This window comes from Calonectris borealis, chromosome 8 (assembly GCF_964195595.1).
Source record: "Calonectris borealis chromosome 8, bCalBor7.hap1.2, whole genome shotgun sequence".
In the NCBI taxonomy this organism is placed as follows: Eukaryota; Metazoa; Chordata; class Aves; order Procellariiformes; family Procellariidae; genus Calonectris; species Calonectris borealis.
In genome coordinates this window covers 32,568,985-32,592,852 of record NC_134319.1, presented here as the reverse complement: position 1 = coordinate 32,592,852, position 23,868 = coordinate 32,568,985, and the positions used below count along the sequence as shown (strand labels likewise).

The following is a 23,868-nucleotide window of genomic DNA, read 5'->3' as shown; positions in this document are numbered from 1 at the left end:
ATGAAGTGAGTAAACATGAACGCCTTGAAATATGCTCATGGAGTAGTTTGAGGAGGAATGTTTTAATCGAGTAACTTTTTGACAATAGTTGCACATCAAGAGAGGGTGGGACAAAAGTATCTCTACTGCAACTGCTGCCTCCCCTGGCCTTGGTCACAGCTGGGTATTGGCAGCTCATTTCACAGGGATGGCAGTAATTTGTTTTGTGGACAATTAGTGGCTTCTTTCTGAAAGTTAGTTTCTTTGTAGGTATGATGACTGTGATAGTAGCACCCTGAAGAGGCTTGTACAAAACTATCTGAGAGTTTAAATAAAAAGCATTTAAGAAAGGTAAACTGGAGAGGATTTTGTTTTAAGCAAGAGCATGCAGTGCGGGGTTTTTTTGTTTCTTGTTTGTTTTTTTTTTTTCCCTAGTCCTGTTAAACCTTTTGGTTAAAATTTCCATTTTTGCAATGGAAGTAATTGAGAATATTCTTTTAAAGAGCTTGGTGAACAGTGGCTGTCCGCTGGAAGTGCTGCTTGCGCAGACTTACAAACTGGGCTTTGCACGCTCAATTTGGAAAGGATTGACCTCAGAAATAGGCAGTTTTGTCATCTGGTAAGCCAGTGTTCACACGTAATGAAACAAAAACAAAGTCATTTTGGAGCTTGAAAGAGAAGTCGTCTCTGGTACAGTAATAATGAATGAAAAAGACACAAAAGAAATGAAGTGCTTGTGTCATGGGCACGGCTCGGCTCGCTGTTGTGTGCAGTTTTTTGAGGACTGGGCTTAAGCCTCGCTGTCCAGCTGACACAGACATCAGTCCTCAGGACAGTTTTAATGGCTGGGGACTCTGCCTGGCATGTAATGAGTCATGCTTTGTGCAAATCCTTTTTCACGATGTCCAGTTTTTTGGTGGTTTTTTTTTTTTTGTTCTGTAGTGAGTTGTGTGCATGTGTCACAAATTTCTTCCCTAAATAGTCTCTGAAAGAGAAATTCTGTTCCTTCCCTCCCTCCCTCCTTCCTCTCTCTTCAAAGGTTAAAATTATCCTATATCTTTCTCTTTTTGGGAGAGCCTCTTTTTTACATGTTACCATCAGACACATTTTAATATTAACTTTTAAGGGGTTTCATTTAAATTCTCAGTTCAGGCTTGGTGTTAGGATGTACAGGTTCATCTCTCGAAAGCTCACATGGCATTACAGCAAGCAGTGTCCTACACCGGACATCTTTAATCGTTCTTTAAATTACAAACACGGAGATAGATTTAGTCAAAGCGGGCATGCTCCTTTCTTCCCCCCAGTCTTATGCTGTTTCGGTGCCTGCAGGTCACCTTGCTTCATCTTTTGGCTCTGCACGCCGTTGCCCGTTGTGAAATCCCCTCCAGCCCTGGCGCCGGGCTCGCAGGTGGCTGGGGCTGCCTGGCAGAAGGTACGTCTTCATTTCAGCGCTCCATCGCTGTCCCTGTCCTCTGGCTTTTGCGCTGATTCAAGACTGTTCCCGACGGACAACCTGTGGAGAAAGAACTCTTCTGGTTAGAAGGTCATTTAAATTTAATAACTGCTCTTTTTTTCCTCCCCCTTCTCTTTTTCCTTCCCTTTTGGTTGTTTCTTTTACTTCTTTCTCTATGCGGTGTGTAGTAGTTAGTGCTACAGCAACTGGAATTTTACACAGACCCTCTTTCCAAGCTGGTATTAAATAAATGTTTTAATTCCAAACTTTTGGCATTTTGAGATACCGGCATATTTCATCTTTCCTCCCCATGATCCATTTCTCCATTTAGATGAAGATTTAATATTAAACTTCTACATGTCACTGATTTATTGTCAGTTGTTGCATTTTAATTTGCTAATATTAACACAACGTTCTAGAGGTGCTATGAGGTGGGTGTTGGGCTAGTTCTCATATAACAGAAGGAATTTCACTGCCTAAATTCAGAGCCTAAAATAATTCTGGATTTGTGAATTCCTCCTCCTGGTTGGTTGTATACTGGGCCCCCGCTGCCCATCTCCGCAGCTAATGCTTTAACATTGTCATGTCGCAGGTTCTCAAACTATTGCTGTTTGTAGTCCGGTCTAGCAGGCAGAAACACCGCTGGATATAAAAGCTGTCATGAACCCCTGTGCAGGCTGGGTATAAAACTAACCAGAATCTCAAGCTTGTCTTTCGTGATTTCAAAAATCAAGTCTGTTTGATCTCGTTCCTTCAGTTCACGCACAGATTCCATAGGTGTCAGACATCTTAGGTGTTAGATACAGCAGAAGTACGTTTTGGTTTGCGTGAGCTAATTGTTCACTTTCTTGTTACGGACTGGACTTTTTAAGTTTTGCTAGTTTGGCCATGGAAACCCCCAAGCTTGCATGTTGGCACTTTCTAGCAGTAAACCAGACTCCAGAACGGGTAAGTGCTTGGCACAGGGCACTGGAAAAACATGTCTGCTGATGTCCCGTTGCTACCCATCTTTCCACCCGAGCTACTACAAAGTCTTGCTACTTAACACCAATGCAGGGTGGGAGCCATGACAGGAGGCAGTGTATTTCTATTAAAGATTTGTGGTGTTTATATGGTAAATGGAAGAATTATAATTACGGATGTTGCTGAAGTTTGTTTCTTATTTATACCATAATACTACACTGATACACAATGATATTGGAGAGTACTGTCAATTAGTTGGTGATTATCTTTTGCTATTAGTTGGCTTTACTGCAGGATTTCCAGTGTTTGAGAAGCTAAATTTTAAAATATATTTATAAAACTGGTATTGCATGAAGGATTTGCTGAAATAGTTTAGTTTATTCCCTCTGATGTAGTGAAGAACAGGACAAAATAAGGCCAGCAGAGTTAGAACAATTAATTTTTAAAGAATGTATAAAATGAAATTATAAACCCAATTCCTAATGTCCTTAGTGGACACTAGAGTTGATAGGTCTTATTTTTGCAACAGTCTGCGCTGAGGATGTGGTCCTTTACAGTTACATAAAAATAAAGGGTGGAAAGTTTAAATATATACACCTGCTATTTGGGCATAGTTACCAAGACCATTTTTGAGATGTTTATCCATTAACATGCCTATATACTATGACTATTTTTCCTCTCTTAGTAACGTTTAAGTTGCAGTTGGTTTGATGCATGCGGGGATCACATCTAGCAATGCTGTGTTCTGCTGGTAAAACCCTGCTTTAAAGTTGCAGGAATAATGCTTCCCCCCCCCCAAAAAAAAAATCCAAAACACTTCAATTGGAAAAGGAGTGGGGAGATGGAAAGGTAATTGTGCCTGCTGAAAAACAATGTCATTAAAAACTAAATGAGTAGCTTTTGTATGATATTTCAGTTGGTACCAAGCCCAACCTGTAATCATGAAGAAGTGGATGTCAGAGCAGGGATAAACACTTTCTTATTTATATCGTTGAAGGACGGTCTTCCAAAAGTTGTCAGTGAAGTAGGTCAGTGCACGTGTCTGTCTTCAGGGGCTCGAGTTGGCGATGTGTGGCTCCAGAGGGTTTCCTCCCAGCTTGAGCTCCTTGTACGTGTCGGTGGCTTCACAGCGCGGCACAGTGGGAAGCCCACGGAGGGGCCAGACCTGCGGGAGCAGGTCAGGGCTGAGGGCCTGCCTGCCTTACAGAAACCTGTAAATCTCTATAAATTTCTCAGGCAAGTGCTGCCACTCACTACAAACGGGTCTTTTTACTGTTAGGACTTTCCGTGCTACATAGTAGTTGCCAGAGTGTTTACCTTCAGGTTATACATTTGTTTATTTGCACCAGTGCATGTTGCTAAAATACTTGGCTGGCTCGGGGTGGCGTTGCTCGCAGCTGTGTGTGGGCTCGCTTAGCCGCTGCGCGCGCTTGGCTAGCTTCTAAATGTACGTTTTTATGGCCCTTGAAACTTGGCGTGAGCTGTGTTTTGTCGTCAACAAAAACAACAAAAGATTGCTAGTGAAATTACAATCTGGCATCGCTGTTCTACAGGTTTATTTGCAACGTATTGAAATGGGGTTTTCTTGCTAACTTTTCCTGGCATCCATCCAAAACCCAGCATCTCATAAATTTATATTATCTCTCTCTGCTCTGCTCAGTTGACAGGGCTGTAGCAGCTTCTCATGCAGATGACGAGAACGGCATGGAAAAATGAAGCCAGGAGACTTTCAAGGAGGGAGCTTGTATCAGCAGAGAAATTGTAGGAGAAGTTTTGCCGCGGAATTAGAGGGCAGAAATCTTGGAGTTTTTCAGTACCTGCCTTCAGAAACTAGACTACCGCAAATGCAGAGCTGAGTCACTCTGCGTCACTGCAGCTTTGGCTATAGTGAAAGGTAAAGGGCTTGAAAACGCAGGGCAATGATGGCACGACGGTTACAGCACGCCTTGGCACAGAAATTTCAGATCGGGAAGATGAGGTGCTCTCTGGCATTTAAATGTGCTGGTATCACCATTTAGCCTGTTCATAGATGCGGTTCATTATCAGCATAGTGATAGTGAAAACAGCATACCTCGTTGATTTATCTGGGACAGGTGAGCTTTCTGCATGGTCACTGATACGCATTGCAGCTCAAAGCTTGTCAGATAAACACGTGGCAGCTTTGCTCTCAGGAACTCTAATTTGGGTTCGGTAAGTTATCCGTATTCCGGCCATGCCAATTCTCAGCAAGCCTTGCTCTTCCAGGCACTCTAATCCCAAATGCAACAATTTTTAAGGTGCTATTTCATTTGTCCTCTGCATAACTTCATGCACTAAATATTAAGCGGTCGAGTAAGTCAGGTGCACTGGTCTGTGCTGAGCCGAGGAGAAGTGATATCCACCTGCAGGAAATGTTGCAGGGGGAAACAGATGCGTCTCGGTGATAGGAGATGGGAAGGGGATGTTAGGTCATTAATTACTTAGCCTTGCATAAACAAAACTTAATATTTTGAAAAGTCTCTAATTTAAAGGGAAGGAAAAATCTTTCATCTTCTATGCTATTTAGCTCCATGTCAAGTTGGGTCAATTGGAAGACTTTTGTGAGGGTTTCTGCTTTATGTATTGATTACTCCTCCATGAACTGTTCCAGTGTGGTGAGCGTTGAACTAGTTTTGAAGGGGAAAGGAGTTAAGGGGAGCTAGACTCCAAAATCAAGGATCCCTGCCTGCTGCATCCTTTCTGGTTTGTCTGGGGAAGATGCAGGGTGCAATTTGTTTTACTTTTCTACATGTTGAAGAGCTCATTTGATGGCTAGTAGTTGGGGACCTAATCTGGGATCTTCTCAGAAGTGGTGTTTGCTTAACCTGCTGTCTTTATGATTTAGAAGAGAGGACTTGGTTGAAAACCCAAGTGTGGTGAATAAATGTTCAGGGTTTGTCGTGGGTTCTGGTGGTTGTGTGGGGTTTGGTTTTGTTTGGGTTTTTTTTTAACTCTCTTCTCTTTCCCCCCTCCTGTTCCATGTCTTGGCAAATGTTTTAAAAAATGAGAAGCTGGTAAGTTTGTACTTGGTCCAAAACTAATTTAAAATGGAGTAGTTCAGTCACGGGAGGTTTCAATTCATCTTTTTCTCAATATAAGCTATGCTAAAGACGAACTAAAATTTTACACATTGTAGTTTACTCAAGCACTAGACAGCTTTCAGAGAGTGAGCATTAAACATTAATTTTTATCATCAGAGACAGGTTCTCCCTCCAGCTGCTTGGCAATGATGCATTTGTTTTTTTGTGGTGTTGCTTTTTTTTTTTTTTTTTTAATTGGCTGGTAGTATTTATTAAACAACAGATACTCTGAGGAATTTCTGAAGCTTCATGCAGCAGAGATGGGTAGTTTTTTTGGAAAGCGGAATGGTGGAGAGTGGACTGCCCACGCAGGGGGCCGTTGCCAAAGAATTATCTTCATACGCTCGGTGAAAATGTAATGTTGCTTGTGTACATTTTGTGTGAAATGTTGTTACAATGTTAAGAAAGATTGTTTTCCCAATGTAATCCTAAAGCTGAAATACAGTTATATTCCAACATAGCAAATCTGCATTTTGTGCATAAATTACTTAAATATCTAGGAGTTGTGAAATATGTGCTGTTGAACATGTCAAATTGGATGATTAAATGACTGGATTGTTGGGAAGAAAATAGTAATTTTCTGAAAAAGCTAAATGAATTATTTGGCACAATGAACTGCAAACATTACCAAAAAAACTTCTCCTGAGGAAAATTTGCTAGCTGAGCATCACATTTTTATAGAGTAGGTATTAAAAACAGGAGGTATAAGTGAAAATATTCCAGATTTTCTCAAGTTAATTGACAAGCTCCTTTCTTCCATTTTTGTGGAAGAAATTATTTTACCTGCCGACAGCTGAGTGGGTGGCTCTGTACGGTTAGGCATCTCGCATAACCGATATGTTAGCCGTCACTGCTGTAGGCTGATTTCTTTGTGATAGCGGGACCGTGTAAATGCTTCCCAAGATAAACTGCTGCTCTGAAAGGACTTGAGTTTTCGCATGAGTAACTGGACTGCGGATCAAGGAGAAGGTTCTGCTACGTGAATTACTTTCTTGCATGTTATATGTACACAAGAAATGCTGGAGCCAAGTGAGACCAATTGTAACTTAGCATTGGATTACTATAGATGAAGGGTTTGTTTGGGCATTATCTTTGCTACTGATGATGTGTATAAGGAAGAGAGAGTCCAGTTTGACTCAAAGCCCAGGCTAAAATTTTTCAGCTAGCAATTTAAAGGAATTGTTTTATTTGTAGACTAAGCAAACTTGTCTATCAGTGATTTTATGTCAATAAACATGTAAGCCTTGTATGCCTTTTTAGAAGCACTTTGGGAAAGACCGTTTTACCCTCTGCAGAGTACACTGAAATCTCAGCTAAGTGAAGGCAGCTGGGTAACTGTTTTCTTTGATCTCGAAATGCATTTGTCTGAGCAGTGGTAACATGAAATCAAAAGTGCAATCAGAAGTCAAAAGTAAAGACCCTTCTTAACATTATTCAACTTAAACTAAACTGTGACTTTGATGTTCCTGGGCTTCATGTTGAGTGCATATTGAAGCCTGTCTTTTTCTGTGTTGTTAGTTCTGTACAGACTGTGGTCCAACCTCTAGCTACACCAATAAAAATATTTTTAAGTAGAAGTTAACCCATAACTGGTTTTGCACGTCGCTTCATGCTGTAACTTGATACGTGGTTAATGCTTCTGTGCGATCCCTTGCTGAAATGGGTGGTCTGTGGAAGTCAGCGATGGATGTAACGCAAACTATATTGGGAAGGAGGTGAAATGATCTTTCCATACAGTCAGGCGTCCACAGGATGGTGGTGAAAAAGAGAACTCGGATGAGAGCAGTCCTGGTGATCATCTCTGTCCTCATGCAAAGACCAGTGTCTCGCCTAAAGTTTCATTCTGTTCAAAGTGCTAAATCCCTGCTTCAGAATAACATTGACGCAGCTGGTCTCATATTATCTGAGTTGAGTCCTTCCTGTTGGTCATACAGAGTCCTCTGATAGGCAGATAAGTGCTTTCAAAATGCTGTTTGAAAACGTGCTTTGTATGAGTGCTCAGCTTGGTCGTTATGTTTCAACAGGAGTTAGAAAGCGTGCTAGAAATCTACATCACGCAAATCCCAGGAGGACTTCAGCTACTGCACTGTCTGTCTCCGTCTTCTGTCCTCTCCTGCCCTTCTGTGCTCCCAAACAAAAAGTTAGATGTAGATGTGCTAGCGGAAACTTGTACAAGCAAGGCTTGCAGAGCTGACCAGAAACCTACCTCACATCTCAGTTTCCTCTGCTGATTATGGCTTGTGTCATTAGAGTGAACCACATCGTCATCCGTAGTATTTATTTATACTTATTTCTGAAGTTCCATAAAGCCTACTTTACCAGACTGGCTAATTCAAAGCATTTGTTAAAAGCACTACGGCCACATAAGTAGTAAAAGGCTCAACAAGGAAAACGAGGACCTGTTGGTGAAAGGGGTGGGTGATCTAGTAACAGCAGACCCAGTTAAAGTTGGGGTCCTCAATGCTGTGTTTGCCTTCAGAAACAAGGACTCTCAGGGCTCTGTGCTTGGTGAAAGGGATCAAGAAGAAAATAAACCTACCAGCAGTGGATGAGGGTCAAGTCAGGAATTACTTATAAGAACTCAACCCATGCAAGTCCACGGGACCAGGTAGGCTGCACCAAAGGGTGACCAGCAACTCCTGCGATCAAGAAACAAAAGACAAGAGCCAGCTAACTTTTTCCTGGTGAATTCTGTAATTTTCACGATGGGAGTACTTGCATCTCTGCATGTATTCACTGCTCCTCGTGCCTCCTTGAGAAGATCACCGCTGTGGATGGAAATTGCAGCAGAGGTCTCATTTAGATACATTTTGTCATTTAAGACTCGTGCTCTGAGCAGCATGACTTCCTACAAAGCACGAGAGTCAGCATCATTATTTTTGATGCAGAATTTGCATTGCAATGTCTGAGCTGTTCTTGTGTCTGAGGTTATTTGTTGTAACTTCTTGAACCTGGCAACTTTAGATAGTCGCTTCTGTTGCTTCTAATTGAAGAATGTAACTTGCTACTGAATAAGGAAATTATTTCTCTGCTTGATGGGGATCTTTGGGTAACTCCATCCCAGTTCTAGGGAGCAGTGATACCCTTTTCCATATATACATATAAGTAAGGAAGTTTTTGCCTCCGCAACTGTCAGGAATGTACTTTGGCTGACAAATGCAGCCTAGCTTAAAAGCGAGATCCCATAGTGGGTCAGTTAAGCTTTATTGGTCTGCCAGACCAGATTATCATTTTATTTAACCAGAGAAGTAGTTTTCATTGTCACTTGATTGCCAAGGGTCTGTCAGTGTTTCCATTATAAACCCCCTATTTTCAGGGATTTGAGTAGACTTGAGATTTAAGTGTTCTGGTCTAAAACTTGGCAAGCAAGATATGAGTTCACCAGCGGATATTTTCTTTATGAGATTTTAAAATAGTCAGCTGTTTCTTAAATTGTAGAGAAGGCAAGGGGTTTTTTTCCCTCTTGGTTAAACAGATAGGACTATTTTTTCCATCTCGCTTATTCCAACTAGATTTGTAAAAATAAAAGCCTATTCTGTTGTTTAAAAAAAAGGTGGGGGGAAGGGGGAGAAAAAGGAAAATCTGCCTGCTGTCCTGTTCTGTTTGCCAGAGGATCATGCCTCAAAACTTTCCCTTTGCTTTGGTCTGTGTTTGATGAAGTCCCACCCACCCTTTCTGTCCCTTTTCTCCTCCCCTTTACTTATTTCCCTTCAGCGTATTTACACTCTCAGTACATTAAGTTGCAGCGTTTCTTCTCCTTACTCCATTCCTCCCCTTTGCCTTCCTCTCTGGGGCTTCCAGCGTTCGCTTCTGATGAATCTGCCTATTTTACCTCTCTCTGAAAGGCAACTCTGAGGTATTCTTAAGTGATGCAATGTATCTATGGTAAATATAAACTCTAGGAATTGTCTTTATGTTGTATATTACTCAGTCTGTCTGATGTACTTTACTCCCTAACTGAAGAACATAATGTGCATGACTCTCAGTTGAGTATTGCAATTTTTTAATGCTTTTCTGAGACTTTGCTGTGACTCTAGAGTGAAGTACTTTCACATTCTTTTTTTTTTTTTTTTTTAACCAAATCTTTAATGTAGACTGAAAAAAGCGAAGTGTGATTGGCGCAGAACACCACTGTGGGTTTTCATGGCTGGGCTCTTTTAGTCATTTCCTGAAAGCTTGGTGCAGAAATGTGACAGCGCAGGAAGCGGCAGCAAGCTTAGCAAGGCTTCATGTGCCGTTAGAAGTCGGCTGGCTATAGGTGAGGGCACGTCCTTCTTGCTGCGGTGTAGAAATACCTGGTTCTGGGATTGATGCTCAAGATCTTCAGGAAGAACCTCTGCTGTCTTGCAGTTCACAGCGGTAAGCAAAGTGACTGGGGCTTTAAAATGGTGAGCAAGGAACTATAGCTATATGACTATTAAGCAACAAGTTAAGAGCTGAAATTCAAGAGGTGGAAAATGAGCGCTTTCAAAAAGCACTATAGTCTCTCTCCCAGGACCTTCAGAAGATCGTTGTCGGAACAAGATGCTGGGACTGCTGCCTTGAAGGACTATCATTGGTACCACCAAATGAAAAGCAAGAAGATGAATAAACAAATGAATTCTGACCCAGAGAAACCTCTCAGAGCGTACAGGTGGCAGACACATCCTCGGCTTCCCTGGAGCATAGGCAAAAGAGAGGGCTCGTGCAGCCTGAAAGGGGAATGCAATGATCCCAGTCTTGCCAAAAGTTCTGCAAGCGTGGATGCTACCAGTGCTGATGATCTCAACGAAGACCCAACAGAGACGCTTTTCCAGGCAAGGACTAGACCCTTTCGGGTTCCCTTCAACCGCTCTCTGTCTGAACCCGTGCCACACGTTGGAAACAGGAATCCAAAGCCATTTCTGCAAGCTGTGCGTTCGGTGGACTCTGAACAGCAGGGCTATTTCATCCGTGGCATTTTCTCCTCTCTCTCAAGTGGCTTTTCAAAGATAATGAGTCGAAAAGGGGAGCCTGGCAGTGAGTCAGTAAATGAAGGGAAGACAGATGGTAATCAAATTGATTTGAGTACAGGTAATAAATTCATTTTTGTTTTGTTCTACTTCTGTTTGTGTAACAGGTGAGTGTAGTGAGACGTTCTTTGGGACATATGATAGTTGTTTAAACCGTTTTTTAACTTAGTTTTATTAACATGACATTAGCGACTCTCTGGTATTCTATCTTAAATCAAAAAAAGCAACTGAAAAAGGGCCTTTCCTGATAAGGAAGTGGTGTGAGATGTTTTGGTGTGTGCTTAAAAACTTGGAGGTCCCTTTAAAACAAGCATCATCTGGTGGAAGCAGTAGCATTTCTCTCTCAAATGCAGCCAGTGTGTGGTGGATGCAGTCCTGCAAGCATGGTAGCCTCTGCAGCATTGTAGTGCCCTGACTGAGATATCAAGCCTGCTACTGTAAATGAAGTACTAGGGAACGAGAGAAATTAAGCTGTCTTTTAAATAGTGTTCAAGACAGTGGAACAGATCTAGTTCCTCATATTAGAGTCACAGTTTTCTAATCCACCAGCTAAACTGATGCCTGCTCACTGGTAGACGCCGACAGCAGTGTTGCAAAGGTTTAGCCAGCTGGGATTGAGGTCAGCAAGATGTCAGTCCGAGATTTCATTTAAATCTGCCCTGCTGATAACAACACTCATAAAGCAGGGGGTAAAAAAAAAAAAAGGGGGGTGGGGGGAAGGGGAGAAATTTGCCTTCTGTTCTCTCGGTCTCTCCTGTAACTTTCTAGTGGGCTACCCAGCCTGAAGAAGTAACTGATGAGGCTTTGGGAAAAAAAAAAAAACACAAAACCAAAGTTTGAATTTGTAATAAAAGCAAAAATAAACCTTCCTTCTCCCTAAAACCTCAGCGCTTTCCAGAGTCCTCCAGATTATCGTATTAAAAGCCTGATAACATCTGGATCCAGTTGAGAGTGCTGGACGAGTCATCAGTATTCAAAAAAACTCAGCGTAGTAATAGTAGTGAAAGAAGAATATAGTCTGTGTACAGGGGTATTCAGTCTTTCAGTCACGGTGGAATGTCCCTTACAGGCTTATGTTTGCTACTGGAAGCAGTCACATTGCTTTAAAACAAAAACAAATGGCCAAAAAGAAGAAATAACTCAGAAGGACTGTATCTGTTCAAACCTAGTTACATACAGTCACTGATTTGTGTTTCTCCAAGACTTTTCTCAATTGGAATTTGGCGTGATGATGCTTGTTAAATTGCATGGAATACATGGAAAAAAAAAGAAGTAATAACTACTTTTTTTTTCTTTCTTCTTCTGTGGAAGGCTTCTTGCTAAGGAGTTGGTTGGTTTGGTTTTTTCTCTCCTCTCTAGTCATCCACATTACAAACAAAGATTTCTACTGCAGGCTCCCACTGTTGTTGAGACCTCCTGGGAGACTGAATTACTACTGTAGACTGCTTGGGACAGTTTTTCTGTTTGGTCTCTTCCGCTCACCAATATACATCATCAAGCTATATTGGGAAGGTATTCTATGTGATACAAGCGTTTTGGATCAAAATCTGGCAGTATATGAAGGGCATAGCATGCTGTAGTTCCTTATTTTCCTCTGCTCTGGTGCACTTTGATACCGAATGGTTCTGTCATAATTTGTAAGTATTGTCACTCGACTAGGTTATTGGGATGCTTTGCTTTTAGTAGCATGAAAAGTAAACAGGAAAAGGATTATTTGTGAGAAGACACCACTTGGTAAATACTTCATGTCCCCTTCAGGTATGGGACAATGATAAAGCCTTTTGGGGTCGGATAAACCTCTGTCTGAGCCTGCCAAAACTGGTTTTGCAACGAGAGTCACAGTTCAGGAACTGAAAGAAAAACAATGGGACTCTAGATTAAAAGTCAAACTCTCTTGAGGGAGGAGGTTGTAGCCGAGAAGGTGTTTGGGGAAACAAGGTTGATGCAGTCACCCACAAAATCGCCTGGAACAGCCAGGTCCTGCCTGGCTGCTGTCGCGGGACCGCAGAGCTTTTGGTGGGATGGACACGTCCATGGAGTTTCTTTTCAGCCTTTGCCTTCTCAAAGGTTCAGCCTCTGTTATTCAAGCAAACAGCTTAGGTTTAAGAGAACTAGTTCACCCTGCAAGACGTGCTGCTGGGTGGCATATATAGCCAGAGGACAACTAATTGCCTGTCACTGGTTTTATTTTTCCTTAAAGGAGAGCTAGAGTTAGCTGGAGCTGCCGGGTAGAGTCTTCTGTCCCACAGAGTGCTGTAGGCTGAGACCTGATAAAACGGTGGCAAAGCTTGCGAGCTCCTGGGGTTTAGATCTCAGGGCTGAGGGAGGTAACTTGAAGACAAAAGGGGTAAGAGAAATATGACTAGTCTGTCATGTTCTCAGCCGCGGTCTAGATGCTCAGAAGGATCAAATCTTCAGAGCGTGGATTCTGTTTTCCACTCCAAGAGAGGCAGAATTTGGGAATCCTCAGGCAACTGAAGTCTGTGGTCTGCGGCCCAGACACTTTACTAGCCAAGAGATGTTGTGAGACATGGGGTTTCTCCAACTTATGCGAACAGTTTAACTTGGAAGAGCTTGATCGAAAGTCTCCCAGGAGACATCTCTTTGGATAGAAATTCTTGTCGCTATGACCCAAACCCAAGAAGACCTTTTCTGTGTTGTTAAATACACAGTGGGAGAGGCATGCTTTGGAGTTCAACCAAGAGAACCTGGAGGCATGCTTTCTGTCTCACATCTGTCCAAGGAGCCAGGCCCTTTACTTCCACCAGCTCGCTTCATTAAAAATATTTCCACTTTCCTCTGAAATACTTGCAGATCATCAACTTTTTAAAAGATTATCTTCTTTCCAACGCTTGCCTGGCCCTCGTGTTTTGCTTCATCTCTGCACCAGAATCGCAGCGGCTGGGTCATCTGCGTGGGTTTGTGTAGCAACTGGTGGAGTTTGCTACTGGTCTTTGTGAGCCTAGGGAAGAGCAGTTCCCTCCTTCAAGAAATGGTTACCTCCCAAAAGAGGATCGGTTGTTTTTCTGGCAACTTGAAGAGGGAAGTGGGATTTTAAAAAGAAAAGAAAAAAAAGTTCTGGATAAATATTTTCCAGTTGGTCTCACAGTCTAGGAAGCATGTTCAGACACTGCTTCATCGGTTCTTGGCTGTAGAAATCCCTGCTGGATGGACTCACTCATCCTCTTCGGTGATGAAAGGATGCTGAACCTTGGGAGAGTTGCCTCCTCTGGCTCTGCCCAGGGCTTTGGCGAGATGCAGGGGCTCCCCGACGCGTGTGGCACGCGTTCTGCAACACGCTACAGCGCGGGTTTAGGAGGACGAGGACAGATGGAGTGGACGGTTGGTGGGAAGAGCAGAGCTCTTTCCCAGTGCGCTGCATGGGTCTTCACAGGAGAAACCTGGGCCAGGTTTGGGTGTGAATGAAGTGCTTTTGGTGCACATGTGCTGACTTCTAAGACCTTCTAGAGCCAGGCATTTTGAACCAGCATTTAAATTAGCATATGCAAAGCCTGAAGGTAAAAGGGTTTGTACTCAGTATTAAGTTAATATTTATAACTTAAGAAATCTAAGAATGTTTTAATTTCTGGTAAATGTATCAGCTTGAGGAAGGAGACATGTCATCCTGATAAACTTGTTGATTGTGAACATACCATGATTTCGGTAGAAACAAGATAAGGAAGGAGCTATGCAGACAAAGCCTTGGATCCACGGGTTGTAGGTGAGCTGCTGCACCTTTTTCTATTATTTCTGAGTATTACCAGTGACCCTTTAACGCTGTTGAGAATGGGTTTGTGAGAGAGTTCTCAGATAACATTTATTTCACTGTTCCTTCTTATCTGGATCTCAGGGCAGTGCAAGTTTAATTGTAGATTGATGACAAAATAATTCTTCAGTAGAATCAATTACTTATATCCTCCCTGGGTATCTCTGTTTTGGTTTGGGGGAGGGAGAGGGTAAACACTGATTTCTTTTATTTAGCGTGCATTTAGCTTTCACAGTTGCTCTCTTGTTACAATTTTTATAAAGGCACTTCTTCAGCATTATTTCCTTCTCCTTCTTCACCTGGATAGAGATACGCTTCTTCAGTCTTTTAATTTTGATTTCATGCTTTAATTCATTTTAAAAAGTTTTTTGTGCCTAGAGTGAAAGAGAATATTTTATATTCTTGCTTTTCTGGAATTGAATTTTTATAATTCACTAAAGTGATTCAAACTCTATGCTCTTTTTAATATCTTTACAGTCTAGAGTCATTAAATTCTATTTCTTATATCTTTCCATATAAACTTATTTAGGTATTTGTATTTTCACATTTGTAACTCAAATTAAAGCCAAGGCAGTTCCACGTTCTGTTTCTTTCAGCGATTCCCAAAATACAAAATTGTTTCTTCCTTCTGAGATGGGAATTTAGTATTTATTACTCATTGGAGCAGCTTTCACTATTTTCATGTTTTTAAAACCACTTTCTCATTTTAGAAGTCCTTCTACTGACTCATGTTCCTCCACCCCCAAATCTCTTTTGCTCTTAAGTAGTTTATTTTTGGCGGGTTTTTTATTCGGGAACTTTTACACAATTGAGCTTATTCTGTAATTCATGTGTTCGTTTAAGTGCTGTGCAAATGTCAGTTTATATGCCTTCTGCTACGATCCCCTATGTTTCGTTGCAAGGTGTGGTCTTAATGTTAAAACTCATTCACCTTTAATTGTCAGAACAGATTCAAGGTAGCCGCTTATACCTAATCCCGACGTTGCATTAAAATGACTGTAGTTTTTTGTAGATTTATAACTATGAAAATAACACGTTGCAGTCCAGCATCGGTCTGTCTTTTTTTAAACTGTAGTGTGGCTTTGTGGTAGTAAATATTGTGTTACATGGTATATTGAAAATTACAGGGGGATGGAGATGCACAGGGGAGCGTTTCTGGCATTTGGCAGCTTTGAGTATCACTTAAACACCCCCCCGGCACCGCCACCCTCCACCCCGAAGTATTTCCTTTTGCTAGTGAGCCATGCCTGGATCATCCCAAGCATTGTAATGTTTAATGTGGGCAATAGGCTAATACCATTCAGCTGAATATTTATGAACATGACACAAAATAATTAGCCATAATATCTGAAGCTAATAAAATTATGCTTATCTGGTGTTAATTACACTTAACGAATGGTTAAGCAGGTAGTTGTGCTCATTTCAGCGTTGACTGTTGATTTTCATTTCTTTGAATCCTGAATTTCAATCCTCAGACCATTTAGTCTGAATCCAAAAATTAGCATTCAGTGGGATGAATGAGGACATTTATATTTGTAAGAGCTATCTTCTGACTCATGAAATCATGGCAAGTGAGTGGCAGAGTCTTGCATTCCAGGTTGCTGTTTGTTGTTTTTGTGGTCCGCTTCTGTGGGACTGTTGGGATGTTGTACTTCATGCTGCTTGTGCAGAGGAAGCTGACAGCTGGTGCTTGCAAGAATATTATCTGTGATTACCTTGATCGTGAGAAATTATTGCATGGGAATTACCTACGGAGAGGGTAATTGTGTCCTAGAGACATCTCGTCTCCTGTATTTTCTTTGCAGGGAGGTAGGGGTTTGAAGAGATGCAGCTTCCTTAGAAGCAGCCAAAGAGTGAAACCGTGGGGATTAGGAGAAAGGGCCCCCAGTGAAGTAAAGATTTGGGGTTTTGCTGGGAGAAGCTTTTCCTTTGATAACAGGCCAGACAGGGTCGAAAGGAAGTGGCTGGAGGAGGAAAAACAGTCTTTGCTTTCCAGAGGAGGAGCTATGTCTGGAGCAGTTGGATTTGGAGTCTTTGGCAAAGCTTCACGTTTCGATTATTGAGTCTCCGGAAAGAGAAACTTCAGCTGTGAGACCCAACGGGGCAGGATTCCCGGGAGGACAGCGGGAGATGCTCATGGTCAAGGGGATGTCTGCAGCATGTCAGCACCTACCCCGCAGCCCAGGGGGGCAGGCAGTCCTTGCCGTTACCCTTGAGGGCTAAGCGAGCCCATGCTTAGGAAGTATGAAAGAAACCGTGTTAGACTTCTCTCAAAATTCTGTATTCTTCTCAAAGATAGACCTAAAGTGCAGCTGTTGGAGCGTGCAGAAAGGGGAACTGTACCCAGTGGTTCAGCTGTTCTGGAATACTCAGTCCCTGCTAAGCTTATTCGACACTAGAAATGGGAACCTTAACTCTTGTAAACATGTACATTTAGAGCCTGTAGCGAGAGGGCAAGTTCTGCCATGGTAAAATTTTCTTCAGGCAAAGCTCCCTGGTTTGCATTTCCACAAATGCTGCCTGTAATGGAACTTGGCGCGAGATGAAAATTGCCTGCATGCTTACACAACGAGCGCTTCCTAGGCACGTTGACCCTTTTTTCCTTAAAATAACAAACCCAAAGGAAAGTATTTGGTTTTTAGGTCTTTGGGTTTTTTCCAAATAATGAATGGTGTAGATTTGTAATGCTAACAGTATGTGATTAAGGACTCAAAGCAATGGCATTTTAGAAGTAAATAAACATGTACAAGATTATCTCAGTGTCCTTATTTATACCATTACTCTACTATAGTTACTCTATCGCTTGCTTTAACTAATTAACTTGCATTATCATTTAGCCTTATGCTTTCTGTGGTGATACTTTCTCTGTGGTAGTTACTCAGGAGACTCTTTAGACTCTTCTGAAGTAAATACTTCATAGTCCAATAAAACATCACTTGTTTAAAGGAAGCTGCTGATGTAAACAACAGGCTAATGCATGAAACTCTTGACATGTTAGCATTGAAACCAACTGTCCCCTGCGTGGTTTTGTTCTTACTATGGGGAAAGCTGAAGCTAGACATCTGGTCCTCTGTGGGCGAGAGAGCTTTTTACAAGTTGCAGGACCGCTTGTTCAAGAGATGTTAAAAAATATTTTGTACAGACAAGGTGAAAAAAAATTACTGAAATAGCTAGTTTCTCAAAGAAGCTTATGTTTTAGAGGGCAAGCAGTCTGTCTTTATTCCTTATGGAGAATATGCTGGTCATTTTAATGTGTGCATTTGGTATAGGAGCATCCTTCTCAAAACCACTTGTCTGAAAACTGATGCAGAGAGGAGCCACATTACTGACAGTGGCCTGTGAGAGCAGGTAGTGAGCAAACACACTTTTCCAGCTCAGATGCATGTATTTCTGTCAGCTACCACCACACATCACTATTGATGCTGTTTCTCGGTTTGAGACCTAGGGGGTCAGAGTTATGTGTTGGTTTAATAGTTTCTTGTCTTTGTATGAGGTTTGAATTCTAGTTCTGGAGATTTGTTTATTTTGCAAAGCTCTCTGATTCTCCTCGTCCTCTGTCTCCCCTCGTCACAGACAAATCCCTATCTCTAAAAAGTGAAATGCAAGAAGGTACACTGCCAAGTCCAATGGCAAGTTGTAAGCAGACCTGCTTATTCATTTGATGTCTGACTTAGCTGGTTTTGCATGTTTTATAGGAACAGAAGCATTTTCCTGCATCCCGTACGCAAAATATTCCCGAGTAAAACCTTAAAATCTTCAGAGATTATTGCATACTTGTGTGATGGTACGGTCTTACTTTTAGCTGCATCTCACTTGTCCTCAGCTAAATTGCTTTATATTTTCTTCTACTTGCATCTATGGGTTTACAATGCATTTTCATTAAAAAAAAAAAAAATAAAAGCCCTTTTAATGTAGTCACTTTTAAAAGCAATTTTCCTCTAGCAGTCTTTTAGTCACACAGATGCTTTGGCAAGCGGTTTTGATAAATTACTACTACTGCCAAATTTTGAAATCTTGCAGTGTGTCTCCATCTACCTTATAACTCCTATTAGCTCTTCTCACTTGCACGTGAGAAGAGGCCTTGTCAGCAACACCTTTCCAGGTAGTGCCACTGCATGAGCTGCGTGTGAGGGGGAGCAAGTAAATACACAGATCTGAATAGCTCCCAGTTGCCTACAGTCATTCCCACTCAAGCAATGCTTTTTTTACATTACTGATCAAGGATATTGGCTGTGTCCTGTATAAATAGCCTGTCTTAGTAACCAGTTCCTCTGTGAGCTTTATTAAGCAATGAAGACTTGCGTGCTTAATATGCTGCGATGCTAGCGTTTTCAGGCTGGGGTTGCTGAGTGCGTGGTGCTTGGCAAGGGCAGGCTTCTGGCTGCAGTGTGGTTGGTGGTAGGTTTCCTGTCAGCCCTCCTGTAGCTTGATAAAATGAGTGTGGTTCAAGCCACCGATGTCTTAAAATGACAGTCCTTTCCTTTACTGAGGTGGTACTGAATGATACTGAGACTTATTCTTATAGAAAATGGGATAAAGTTTTGAAAAGGAATGGGAGAGGAAGGGATAATCATTCCGAGTCTGCAGCGATGGAGCTGAATCATTTGTCTCGACATTGGTTTTCATGGTTTGTGACCGTGGCTGCCACCCCCGCTTGCATGTGTCACTGTCACGTGAAGATTTGACTCTTATTTACCGTGTCTCAGTGTTAGAGATGACCTGTGTCAGTAAAAGCCTTTTAATCCAGAAGACTTGCAGAAAGCATGGGGCACCTAGGAGAGTGTTGGATACTCTGCCAGTGTGGATTAGGTGGGAGGTGAGGCCCTCGTGACTTTGTGGGGTTAGGCATTAAGAGGTTTACATCTCTTTTCTTGTTAATACACAGTCTCACGGAAATGGCTGAGCTAGTCACCCTGGTACTTAGAAAAGCCAGTGGGATACCAGTGTGTGTAGTTAATAAGGAAAGAGCAAACCAACATGTGTCAGTAAAAGATGGTGTAAATTTTCTTTATCTTGGTGCTGCGGAGACAAATCTTGTACGTGTCCAGAATCAGACTGGTGCCCTCCTATGTGCTCATCAGGCACCGGTGAGCAGAAGTCGGGGTTGGGCAGCTTGGGGGGAGCTGAGACGGACAGCCCTGCGCTGCCCATAACCTGGCATCTCCGCTCGGGCACTGCCCCATGCTGCTGCCAGGCTGGGCTAGCTCTTGGGTCTATCCTTATCCAATACAGCACTGCTAATAACCCTTTTTTCCCCTCCTTATACATAGGTGACTGCTGCGGCCACTGTTTTAGCTGGGCTAACAAGGTAGTTTTTAGCTGGCTTATCCGCAGCAGCAGGGAGCTCAATGCAGGATGCCACAAAACCTGCCTGAGGAGCTCGTTATAATGACAGGTAGTTAACTCCTGCTTAGATATACACTAATAGCTGCAAAAGGGGAGAACTTCTTTCCAGGAAATACGTTTTCCTTTCTTCATTGTGGAGTTCCTTCTGAGCTTTCTGTGAATGCTGCACGTCTATAAACAGAAGTGAAGACCCTTAAATATAACTGTAAAATGCTATTGGGTTTGTCTGGGGGGAATTATATGTGTAGAGCAGGAGTTTTGAGTTACTTTAATAAAAGGCATGAATGGCTCAAATCTCAAATGTACTAATTGAGAAATTTGTGTTTGCGCAGCAACCAAAACAATTTATTGTGTGTGTATGTAGCATCTTGAATCTGGTGGATGCTAGCTCTACAACAGCCTAGCTGTGCTGTGCAGCATATGTGCCCAGACTTCTGACACCTTCCTACTGTTACTGTGGAAACTATAATTTCTAACTCCAGACTTCTTTTTTTTTTTTTTTTTTTCCTGCTGAAGCAAAAGGGGACAAAGTCTGCAGATGAGAAGGAAATACTCCTGTGCAGTATGAACCCAGCTGGTGCACTGACTGTGTTTGATTTACATGGTTGTGCTTGATGGGGAATCACATGTTCAAATGGATGTAGATGCATTTATTTTAATGGCAAAACTCCAGGTAGGCATACTATATGTGAACATAGACATATGAACCTAAGGAGACCTGTCCTGAGAAATGGAAACTATTGAATGCAAGGGGAAGAAAAGCATCCTTATGGAGTCATATGTTTCTGAATCGTCAAGTATGTGGAGGGGAAAAAAGCCTCATCAGACTCCCTCCCTGCCCCCAACAGGCCCAGGCTGAATTGAAAACACATATAGCAATCTCCGCTCTGAATAACTTCTGCATGGCTATATAATTTCAAAGAGAAATGCTTTCAGGGTGATGATAGGTTTTGTCTACATCTGTAATGTCTTATTTGTCTTTGGATACCCAAAAACCTTCGCTTTGTTTATTCAGAGATGAGCAAACATGAAGCTGAATGTACTTTTCAATGATAAATGTAAATCAACATGAAAAATGGAGATCATTATAAAATATATACACACATATGTATTTAGCAAGGTTTTCTAGATTGATTGCTCCTAAACCTAGAGCTTGACTCCTCTTATGTGCAGAGAATTCACAAAGAGACAGTCATAGCCCAGGGACAGTGAAGTGTGGTCACTGATGGATAAAATAAAATTCAAGCCTGTTTGCATTTTAATGGATTTTAATCACATGAGAGTTTGGGAAAGAAAAAATAGATTCTTCCCCCCCTCCCCTTCTCTTTTCGTCATCCTGTCTGATTGCTTCAGGGCTAGCAAAACTGGTCCCAGGTACCAAGATATCATTGTCAGTTCTGATCCGGTTGTTAAAAGAGGCTTTTACAAAGACAAGGGATGTGCATGATCATCATTAGTCACTGAAAGCAAAACAAATAGTACTGGTCTGTAGATGTGGCAAGGAAAGCAGAGCTTAAAGTTTTTGGCAAACTAAGTAGTAAAGAGGAAATGAACAAGATGCCATGCATGGTTTTTATCGCCAGAGATTTACAAAAATAAGTTTGACATCTGTCAGGGGTTGGGGGGTAGGGTACCATCCTGCTCTAATGATGTGGAAGCAGCATGGTCTGTCTTTAACAAACTAAAACTCTTGAATAAAAGGGAGTTGCTCCTTAATATTTCACTCTTTGGTGCTGCCTCTCATCTGTTTGTCATTTCTGCTGTCTGTGACAAGATCTTCATATGTATTTTAAATGTTCTTGCTTTGTACTGCTAGTGTGGACTGGCTCTGCCTGATTCACCACTCCCTCCTGCTGTCTCTGCTGCTGCAGCCTCATTCATGCTTTATGGGCTGCTGCTTGTTTCATCTGAAACTCGATTCCCTGTGCAATAACATTGGGTGGAATTTATCCCTCAACCCCCAGAAATAATTTTTCTTCAAGAACACCATTGCAAAGACAGCTAAGTAGGGTATTTTGTGATAATGCTGTCACTTAAAAAAAAAAAGATGGGGGGGAGGGTGGAGCGGAGGATGTTTAAAATGCCAAGCTCAAGTTTTTGCCCTGTATTTTCTTTTGTTATATCACTAAGTGGATGTTTGTGTCTGTTTATACTCTGATTTCGTGTGTGTTTTGAAATCTCATTGTACTCGGTGGAAAATTGGCTGCTTAAGTAAAGGCATGTTAAGGACAGCTATCTACAGTAGCTGGAAGGAAATGCTTCTCAAATGTATTGTCCAAGTTGGTTCTAGTTAATAGTCTCTTGGGTACGTGAACTTTCTTTACCTTCTCCACCCATCTTCTGGCAGCAAACAGAATTCTTAGTATTTCCATTTAAAAATAAATAAATTAATAAAAATCGGTGCTGCCCCTGTAAATTGTTTCCCGATAGGAGTGAAATGAATTTCAGTAATAACTCATAAAATCACTTGTGTGGGTTGATTAGTCCCCACAAAACAGTAACATAAGGCAAAACTTTTCAAACTGGATGAAAATTATTGTATTTATATAAAGATTCCCCTTTCCCTTTCCTCCCGGTCTGGTTGGATTTACTGTTACAAAATGCAGTTGCGCAGCGGGACTGCTAATTAGATGTTATCAGGCCTGTTTCTGCAAGGTTGTGACCTATAAATTTCTGTTTAGCATTGCTGTAGGAAAGACATTTTCTCTCCACTGGTTATTTATCCTTGCTGGCTTCATTTGTTCTCCTTCTAGGATTTTGGAGATGAGCACCTGTGGCTTTACCCTTCTGATAGAAGGGGGTTTGCATTCGCTGTGGGGGCTTCATGATGTCAGTTTGCAAAACATATGGCAGGGAAAACATTTGGGAACAAGTGCATGTTTGCGCTTAGGGGATTTGTGGCATTAATACTAAGCATCAGATAAATCAGATAAAAAGCAGCGTAGTGAATAATGGAAGGTTTGGTCCTCACAAGCTTTATATTGTGCAGGTTTTGGGGAACGTAGCAGGAGTAAGGAGGAAGAACTAAGTTGGCGTGGGCTCTAGGGTGGAGGGTGTTTGGGCTGAGGATGTGGGGTTGCCTTTATTCTTCATAGCCTAGCCTACTGGAGAGAGAAGGGAAACGTATTAAGTAGAGGGAAAACCCAGTTGAAGAATACCTGAAATACTGCAACCCAGCTACAGATCCTTTTAATTAGCTAACCCATCATCAAAGTTTACATTAATCATGCTTATTTAAGTTTGCCAAAAGCATAGTAAACCTGCTCCACCTGTTTTGGTGGTATCTCAGGAGCCTTGATCTCAGCACGGCTAAGATGTCCAAAGCGAGCTGGCCTACAAGAATGAATTTCCCCTGACACAGTGTTAGCTCAGCACTTGCAATTTCTCTGCCCTGGCACTGTTATTTCTTCCCATGTTGCCTCTTTCTTTCACAGTTAGTTTTTCCTCATCATCATATAGAGTAGGCAAGAAGAAAGAAACATCCGCTATATTCTGAAATTTCGGAACAAAATTGAGCTTTGGTTTGCAAATATTGACATCATGTGGCAATAAGGAGACCAAAGCGCTCTGAGTCAGAAGACTCCTGAGCCTTGATCTGAGCCAGCAGCTCGGTGTCCTGCCTTGACCAAATTGTTGGTGACCTCCTTATGCTTAAGCAAAGTGGACTTTTCTCCCGAAGCCAGCTTTCCCTCCCTAAAAACAGGTACAATATCTGGGTTAAATTACAAAGGGAAACTAACCTCATCTAACCTTTAACTAAAGGTTAAAGAGGAGAGCTGATAAAAGAGTTATTACAGGTTGTTACCTCGCTGTACTGGATTAAATGTGGAATTCAGATTATTTGCAATAAGACATCTCTTTGCATAAATCTAAATACAGCTCAGAATCCCCATTGCATTTATGTAAGATCCGGTCTCCTTCCTCTGAAGTTTTGTGTCTGAACCATCTTTAAAGGATGAAAAAAGTCCAGTCCTTTGTATATTAGCATTGCATTACTGAAATGCATGAAGACTTTTCAGACGTTAGGGAGAAAAATGGAATGAGGAGCGTTCTGGTGCTTTTGTATGGAATTTTGGTTTTAAGTAGGTCAAATCAACTAAGCGGTGTGTAATAGCTGGTTCCAGGTTTGTTTGAAAACATTTTGAAGACGCCAGAAGGAAGCAGAGTGGGTCTTTTTAAATAGCATGGGGAGTACTGGAGGGCTTCTTTTACATTATATTTGAATCCCTTGAGGTGGTCCCTTACTAAGTCATTTGTTTTAAGTGGTTAAAA

At 41.8% G+C, this 23,868-nt stretch overlaps 1 protein-coding gene across 2 annotated transcripts in view; it reads left to right on the top strand.

Annotated features, from left to right (window-relative positions):
* Window positions 1–9,316: 9,316 nt before the first annotated feature.
* Window positions 9,317–23,868, top strand: part of RASAL2 (RAS protein activator like 2) — a 128,984-nt gene continuing 114,432 nt past the window's right edge. For both annotated transcript variants that reach the window (XM_075156874.1, XM_075156873.1), the window contains exon 1: window positions 9,317–10,545. In XM_075156874.1, the coding sequence (XP_075012975.1) occupies window positions 9,951–10,545 (595 nt within the window). In that variant the 5' untranslated portion in view covers window positions 9,317–9,950. The remainder of the gene's footprint in view (window positions 10,546–23,868) is intronic.